The sequence below is a fragment of the Scyliorhinus canicula genome, chromosome 5 (genome assembly GCF_902713615.1).
Source record: "Scyliorhinus canicula chromosome 5, sScyCan1.1, whole genome shotgun sequence".
NCBI lineage: Eukaryota > Metazoa > Chordata > Chondrichthyes > Carcharhiniformes > Scyliorhinidae > Scyliorhinus > Scyliorhinus canicula.
The window spans coordinates 112237735-112247055 of record NC_052150.1 but is presented as its reverse complement, the minus strand read 5'-3'; the positions used below and the strand labels follow the sequence as shown (position 1 = coordinate 112247055).

The 9321-nt window shown below is 44.6% G+C and overlaps 1 protein-coding gene across 1 annotated transcript in view; it reads left to right on the top strand.

Moving 5' to 3' along the window:
• The first annotated feature begins 8154 nt into the window (after positions 1-8154).
• phf14 (PHD finger protein 14) overlaps positions 8155-9321 on the top strand; it is a 303809-nt gene continuing 302642 nt past the window's right edge. Inside the window, 1 exon segment of the mRNA XM_038796438.1 lies at positions 8155-8294. Coding sequence (XP_038652366.1) covers positions 8252-8294 — 43 coding nt within the window. The 5' untranslated portion in view covers positions 8155-8251.

The following is a 9321-nucleotide window of genomic DNA, read 5'->3' as shown; positions in this document are numbered from 1 at the left end:
TAAAGGGGTCTTTTTCAGGATTATGCATTTAAAATAGCACAGGCAGAGGATACCCCAAAAGGCAACCATGTATATTCATACAGGCCCCGGCGATAGGACATACCCAGACACCAGCCATCATGATATTGTTTCTGGGACATTTTCTGCAACATATGATGTGATGAGTATGACTGTCAGGCTGTTTTTTCACAAGTCCATTGACAACTCACCCAACTTTAGTACATACCCCAGATGTTAGCAAGGACCATAGACCATAAGACATAGGAGCAGAATTAGGCCACTCAGCCCATCGAGTCTGCTCCACCATTCAATCATGGCTGATATTTTCTCACCCGATTCTCCTGCCTTCTCCCCACTCTCATTGCCCACTCTCCTAGCTTGTCCAAGTCCTTCTGTAGACCACTTGCTTCCTCAATACTACCTGTCCCTTTACATATATTTGTATAATCTGCAAACTTAGCAACAATGCCTTCAGTTCTTTCTTCCAGATCGTTAATGTATATTGTGAATAGTTGTGGTCCCAACACTGACCCCTGCGGACAACCACTAGTCACCGGCTGCCATCTTTAAAAAGATCCATTCATCACCACTCTCTGCCTTCTGCCAATCAGCCAATCCTCTATCCATGTCAGTACTTTGCCCCAAACAGCATAGGCTCTTATCTTATTTAGCAGCCTACTGTACGGCACCTTGTCAAAGGCCTTCTGAAAATTCAAATAGATCACGTCCACTGGCTCTCCTCAAAGAATTCTAACAAATTTGTCAGGCATAACCTCCCTTTAATGAAGCCGTGTTGACTCCTAGAACATGCAACATAGAATTTACAGTGCAGAAGGAGGCCATTCGGCCCATTGAGCTTGCACTGGCCCTTGGAAAGAGCACTCCACTTAAGCCCACAACTCCCCCAAACCCGTAACCCAGCAACACCCCCCCAACCCTTTTGGACACGAAGGGCAATTTAGCATAGCGAATCCACCTAACTTGCACGTCTTTGGACTGTTGGAGAAAACCGGAGCTCCCGGAGGAAACCCATGTAGACAGGAGGAGAACGTGCAGACTCCACACAGACCGTAATCCAAGCCAGGAATCGAACCTGGGACCCTGGAGCTGTGAAGTGACAATACGAACCACTGTGCTACCATGCTGCCCTACTTTACCATGAACTTCCAAGTACTCCGCAATCGCATCCTTAATAATGGACTCTAATATCTTACCAACGACCAAAGTCAGATTAACCGGCCTATAATTTCATGCCTTCCGCCTCCCTCCCTTCTTAAACAGGGGTTTTACATTAGCCATTTTCCAGGTCTCTGGGATTTTCCCTGACTCCATTGATTCCTGAAAGATCACCACCAATGCCTCCACAATCTCCTCAGCTATCTCCTTCAGAACCTTGGGGTGTTGTCCATCCAGTCCAGGTGATTTATCCACCTTCAGACCTTTCAGTTTCCGCAGGACCTTCTCCTTAGTGATGTCCACTACACTCAACTCTGCCCCCTCACCGTCTTGAAATTCTGGTATGCCACTTGGTGTCTTCCAGCATGAAGACCGATGCAAAGTATCTGTTCAGTTCCCCTGCCATTTCTTTGTTCCCCATTACTACTTCTCCAGCTTCATTTTCCAGTCCAATGTCCATTCTTGCCCCTCTCATATCTTATATACATAGAAAACTCTTGTGATCTTCTTTTCTATTACTAGCGAGCTTATATTCATAATTCATCTTCTCCCCCCTTATTGCTTTTTTAATTGTCCTCTCCTTGCTTTTAAAGGCTTCCCATTCTCAGACTTCCCATTAATCCTCGTCACATTGTATGCTTTTTCTTTTGCTTTTAGGCGGTCCTTTACTTCCCTTGTCAGCCATGATCGCCTCATTCTCCCCTGAGCATGTCTCCTCTTCTTTGGGATGAATGTTGTGCCTCCCAAATAATGACCCCAAAACTCCTGCCATTGCCGCTCCATTATCTTCCCTGCTAGGCTCCCCTTCCAATCAACTCTGTCCAGCACCTCGCTCATAAGAACATAAGAACTAGGAGCAGGAGTAGGCCATCTGGCCCCTCGAGCCTGCTCCACCACTCAATGATCTTTGTGGACTCTGCTCCACTTTCCACCATAACCCTTAATCCCTTTATTCTTCAAAAAACTATCTATCTTTACCTTAAAAACATTTAATGAAGGAGGCTCAACTGCTTCACTGGGCAAGGAATTCCATATATTCACAACCCTTTGGGTGAAGAAGTTCCTCCTAAACGCAGTCCTAAATCTACTTCCCCTTATTTTGAGGCTATGCCCCCTAGTTCTGCTTTCACCCGCCAGTGGAAACAACCTGCCCGCATCTATCCTATCTATTCCCTTCATAATTTTATATGTTTCTATAAGATCCCCCCTCATCCTTCTAAATTCCAATGAGTACAGTCCCAGTCTACTCAACCTCTTCTCGTAATCCAACCCCTTCAGCTCTGGGATTAACCTAGTGAATCTCCTCTGCACACCCTCCAGCACCAGTACGTCCTTTCTCAAGTAAGGAGACCAAATCTGAACACAATACTCCAGGTGCGGCCTCACTAACACCTTATACAATTGCAGCATAACCTCCCTAGTCTTAAACTCCATCCCTCTAACAATGAAGGACAAAATTCCATTCGCCTTCTTAATCACCTGTTGCACCTGTAAACCAACTTTCTGTGACTCATACACTAGCACACCCAGGTCTTGGCACAGCAGCATGCTTTAATATTTTATAATTTAAATAATAATCCCGTTTGCTGTTATTCCTACCAAAATGGATAACCTCACATTTGTCAACATTGTATTTCATCTGCCAGACCCTAGCCCATTCACATAACCTATCCAAATCCCTCTGCAGACTTCCAGTCTCCTCTGCACTTTTCGCTTTACCACTCATCTTAGTGCCATCTGCAAACTTGGACACATTGCCCTTGGTCCCCAACTCCAAATCATCTATGTAAATTGTGAACAATTGTGGGCCCAACACAGATCCCTGAGGGACACCACTAGCTACTGATTGCCAACCAGAGAAACACCCATTAAACCCCACTCTTTGCTTTCTATTAATTAACCAATCCTCTATCCATGCTACTACTTTACCCTTAATGCCATGCATCTTTATCTTATGCAGCATCCTTTTGTGTGGCATCTTGTCAAAGGCTTTCTGGAAATCCAGATATACCACATCCATTGGCTCCCCGTTATCTACTGCACTGGTAATGTCCTCAAAAAATTCCACTAAATTAGTTAGGCACGACCTGCCCTTTATGAACCCATGCTGCGTCTGCTCAATGGGACAATTTCTATCCAGATGCCTCGCTATTTCTTCCTTGATGATAGATTCCAGCATCTTCCCTACTACTGAAGTTAAGCTCACTGGCCTATAATTACCTGCTCTCTGCCTACCTCCTTTTTTAAACAGTGGTGTCACGTTTGCTAATTTCCAATCCACCGGGACCACCCCAGAGTCTAGTGAATTTTGGTAAATTATCACTAGTGCATTTGCAATTTCCCTAGCCATCTCTTTTAGCACTCTGGGATGCATTCCATCAGGGCCAGGGGACTTGTCCACCTTTAGCCCCATTAGCTTGCCCATCACTACCTCCTTAGTGATAACAATCCTCTCAAGGTCCTCACCTGTCATAGCCTCATTTATATCAGTCACTAGCATGTTATTTGTGTCTTCCACTGTGAAGACTGACCCAAAAAACCTTTTCAGTTCCTCAGCCATTTCCTCATCTCCCATTATTAAAACTCCCTTCTCATCCTCTAAAGGACCAATATTTACCTTAGCCACTCTTTTTTGTTTCATATAGTTGTAGAAACTTTTACTGTCTGTTTTTATATTCTGAGCAAGTTTACTCTCGTAATCTATCTTACTCTTCTTTATAGCTTTTTTAGTAGCTTTCTGTTGCCCTCTAACGATTTCCCAGTCCTCTAGTCTCCCACCAATCTTTGTCACTTTGTATGCTTTTTCCTTCAATTTGATACTCTCCCTTATTTCCTTACATATCCACGGTCGATTTTCCCTCTTTCTACCCTCCTTCCTTTTTGTTGGTATAAACCTTTGCTGAGCACTGTGAAAAATCGCTTGGAAGGTTCTCCACTGTTCCACCATAAAGTCTTGCTCCCAGTCTACCTTAGCTAGTTCTTCTCTCATCCCATTGTAATCTCCTTTGTTTAAGCACAAAACACTAGTATTTGATTTTACCTTCTCACCCTCCATCTGTATTTTAAATTCCACCATATTGTGATCGCTCCTTCCGAGTGGATCCCTAACTGCGAGATCATGAATCAATCCTGTCTCATTACACAGGACAAGATCTAGGACCGCTTGTTCCCTCGTAGGTTCCATTACATACTGTTCTAGGAAACTATCGCGGATACATTCTATAAACTCCTCCTCAAGGCTGCCTTGACAGACCTGGTTGAACCAATCGACATGTAGATTAAAATTTCCCATGATAACTGCTGTACCAATTCTTTTTTTTTTTAAATAATTTTTATTCAAATTTTTGCATAATATCAACAACAAAAAGACAGAATTTTTAATTTTACAAACAGAAAGAACAGTCCCCCCCTCCCCCCGTGCATACACAGTGGAAGAGATAAACTAACACCCATTGCTGTACCATTTCTACATGCATCAGTTATTTCTTTGTTTATTGCCTGCCCCATCATAACGTTACTATTTGGTGGCCTATAGACTACTCCTATCAGTGACTTTTCCACCCAAATGGATTCAACTTTATCCTCCATAGCACCGATATCATCCCTTACTATTGCCCGGATGTCATCCTTAAATAACAGAGCTACACCACCTCACTTACCATCCACTCTGTCCTTCCGAATAGTTTGATACCCTCGGATATTTAACTCCCAGTCGTGACCATCCTTTAACCATGTTTCAGTAATGGCCACTAAATCGTAGTCATTCACGATGATTTGCGCCATGAACACATTTATTTTATTCCGAATGTCTTTGTAGTTACCTTTATCAATTGTAATACTGTAACATCTGATTCCAGCTTCTCCCACTCAAACTGGAGGATGAATAGGGGAAACATTGTAGCACAGTGGTTAGCACAGTCGCTGCACAGCTCCAGGGTCCCAGCGTGATTCCCAGCTTGGATCACTGTCTGTGTGGAGTCTGCATATTCTCCCCATGTCTGCGTAGGTTTCCTCCGGGTGCTCCGGTTTCCTCCCACAAGTCCCGAAAGATGTGCTGTTAGGTGAATTGGACATTCTAAATGCTCCCTCTGTGTACCTGAGCAGGCGCTGAAATTTGGTGACTAGAGGCTTTTCACAGTAACTTTGTTGCAGTGTTAATGTAAGCCTACTTGTGACAATAAAGATTATTGTAAAAAATGCTATCATATTGTGGTCACTGCCTCCTAAGGGTTCCTTCACCTTCTTCTCTAATCAGATCTGCCTCATTACACATCACCAACTCCAGAATTGTCTGTTTCCCAGTGGGCTCTACCGCAAGCTGGACAAAAAAAATCATCTTAGATATTCCACAAATTCCTTTCCTTGGATCCGCTACGAACCTGACTTTCCCAGTCCATTAAGTCCCTCATTTGGCCGCACCCCTTCTCACAGTTGTCCCCTTATCTGCTGTGCCTGAAGTTAGATTCCTGCTACCTTCCATACTCTCCTTTCTATTACTTTTTCTCGAAACTTCACTAACCTCTCCTGAGACTTCGGCCCCTTTAACTAGTTTAAAGTCCTAGTCGTCAACCTGCACTGCTCTTTTCTCCTTTAACTTGATCTAACTTTCCTTACAACTAAACCCTCCCCACCACCCCCACTATTTAGTTTAAAGCCCTATCTACAGCCTAGTAATGCGATTCGTCAGGACTCTGGACCCAACATGATTCAAGTGAAGACGGGCCCATCGGAACGGCTCCCTCCTTCTCCAGTACTGAATTCAAACCCACATTTCTCCCACACAAACCTGTGAGCCATGCATTTACCTCTCTAATCTTTTGCCAATTAGCTTGTGGCTCGGGAATTAATCGAAGATTACCTTTATGGTTCTGCTTTTGAATTTAGCCCCTAGTTGCTCATATTCCTACAGCAGAACCTCTAACCTTGTTCTACCTATGTCACTAGTACCTACGTGGATCACGACAACTGGATCTTTACCCCCCCCGCCCCACTCAATGTTCCTCTGCAGCCCAGGTGAGACATTAAAACCCGAGTTTTAATGCAACACAACCTTTGGGTCACAACCTGGTCACAGAGAACAGTGTGTGTGGCTCTAACTATGGTATCCCCAATTATAACTACATTTTTCTCTGCCCCACTTGAATAGTTCCCAGTAACCCATTGCTGTGGTCATTTTTCTCATCCTCCCCACAGTGCCCACTCTCATCCACACAGGGAGCAAGTATCGCAAAGCTGTTGGACAAGGCAAAGGGCTGAGGCTCCTGCAACCCTACCTCCTGGATCCCTGTACCTTCCCCAGTACCTTGCCCACGCATTGTCGCAATCTCCTGTCCCTGACCACCGGCCGAATATAAGGTAGTTAATCTATGGGGTGTGGCTGCTTCTTGAAACACAGCGTCGAGGTAACTCTCCCTCTTCCTGATGTGTCGTGGCGTCCGAAGCTCAGACTCAGGCACATCAACTCTGAGCCAAAGTTCCTTAAACAAGCAACACTTGCTACAGATGTGTTCACGAGGAACCACAATGGGGTCCATCAGGTCCCACGTCATGCAGCTATAACACATCGCCTGCATCTCTGTTTTATTTAATTAGCTTTTAATTTGTTTTGCTTTCATTTCCAGCTGGTTTTTAGTCTTTCTAATCTGTAAAATATTTATCTTTTAACCTTTAATCTGAAGCAATTTAGAATAGGTAATGCAAATTAGTAGTTACTTACCAGCCAATTAACTTAGTGTTTTCCTATGATGTCTTTCCTGGATTATTTTTCAAATTTAGCCCGTTTACAAGAGGTGTTCCTCTCAGCCCTCGCTCTTTTAAAATTTCCACCTGATAAGTGACTTACCGACCTTGCCCACTACATACCAATCAGTTCTCTCCCTTGTAGCGTCAACTACTGCACCAGGGCAAGACCACTCACTAAAGATTTTAAAAGTAACAAAGGAGAAAAAGCAAAAAGCACTTCTGCCCACTCTGCACCAAATTCCCACTCTGTTTCAAATTCCCAATAACCACACTCACTGTGGCTATGTTTCACTCCATCTGCGGTCTCTCCCACTGTTCATGCACAAAGCTCACTGTGGAACTATATCGCTGTTCCTACACTGTCGCTGGATCAAAATCCATGAACTCCCTTCCTAACAATATTGTGTATGTACTTACTACATGGACTTCAACGATCCAGGAAGGCAGTTCACCACCTTCTCATGGGCAATTAGGGATGGACAATAAAAGCCTGAGCTTGAGGAAGGAGCAGTGCTCCGAAAGCTAGTGTTTGAAACAAACATGTTGGACTTTAACCTGGTGTTGTAAGACTTCTTACTGTGCTCACCCCAGTCCAACACCGGCATCTCCACATCACAATAAAAGCTGGCACAGCCATGTGTTCTTTTTCAACAAGTTATTGTTCAGCGCTAATATCTTAAGACTGATATAAGAATCTGAAATAAGAAAACAAACAGCTCCGACATCTAACAGTTCTGATCAAAGGTTATCGTTCTGGAACTTCTCTCCACAGATATTGTCTGTTTTATTGCCCATCCCTAATTGCCCTGGAGGGGGCAGTTAAGAGTCAACCACATTGCTGTGGGTCCGGGGTCACATATGGTGCAGGCCAGGTAACGATGGCAGATTTCCTTCCCTAAAGGACATTAGTGATCCAGATGGGATTTTACGACAATCGCTTCATGGTCATCATTTGACTTTCAATTCCAGATTTTTACTGAATTCAAATTTCACCATCTGGTGTAGTAGGATTTGCCCTGGGTAGATTAATTGTACAGTGTCAATACCACTACGCCATTGCCTCTCCATGTTTGTTCGACTGTTTGTTGCTACATCTAATATCTTCAGATTTGGCTTGCTGTCACATTTTGTTTGACTACCCTCCCCGTGTACGTCCAGGTCTCGGGCCGATTTCGATCACCTCACAGGCGCTGATACTTGCTGTCAGCTCGGCGCTGGGCGACGGAAAGAAGCACGACAGAGCATGCGCGAGCGGCGGGTGGACGCGCTGACGTCAGAACGCTGGTGGTCGCCGCCGCCGCCGCCGCGAGCCTGAGCCCGAGCAGTAGCGGTTATGTCCGGGAAGGAAGAGAGCGACACGACCATGAAGAGCATGTGTGAGTACAAGAGCCGCAATGCCGGAGACACTTGAGTGGACGGACTACCGGCTCCTCCTGTTAGGCGGAAGTATTTCCCCGGCTGGTGGTTCGTGTGCTGCTCATCAAAGGCCAGCATGGTAGGCCTGATTGCAGGCCAGGTCGAGAGCTGTGTTTTTGAGTTTTCACTGATTGATTTGAGTGGGTGAATTGATGGTTCAGGGCTGGTGCCGCCGGCATGGTAAACCCGAGACAACTCCTTCCTCTGGCTCGGGAACCAGCGTCCGCTCTGATTTCGCGTGAAAAACAAACAAAATATAAAGCTGGCAATATTCAGCAGCTTCGGGAACAACAGGGTTCACGTCCTGTCCTTTGTCGGTTTATGGGACTGTATTGAGGACATCAGCCAGATACGGGGCTCCCCCGGTAAAATTTAGCATAATTGGCACAAACCGTATCCCAACTGCTTTGACACCCGCCTATGCAGCACTGAAGGAGACCCATTTGACCCTCCCTGCCTGCCCTGGCAACTCCAAACGAGTTATCCAATTATTCCCTGCTCTTTCCATACAGCCTGCATTCCCCCCCCCCCCCTTTCCCTTTTTTGAGCATACATCAAATTGCCTTTTGCAAGTTACTTCCACCATCTCTTCAGTCAGTGGATTCCAGATCAATTCAATTAAATCTAGTATTGTAATATGATTTTCTTTATTAATACACAATTCTATATTCTTTTCATGCATTTTGCTCGATACTTTTCTTTTAATGAATTGGGGATGTTTAAGTGGAGGGACTCCAAATGTCATTTGTGCCCAGGGCCCCAATAATTAATACAGCACTGTTCAGAACTGCTGAAGGGTCATTAAATACCTATGATATCAACCCTATCTTCCTGTTTCCACAGATGCTGCTGATTTGCTGAGTCTTTCCACCATTTTTTTCTGGGCTGTGTTTTTCCACCAGCTGCATTTATTTACTGATATGCAAAGTTATGCATGTGCATTAAAGTTATGATAACGACTTCCGAACTGATTTCCAATTATATCAT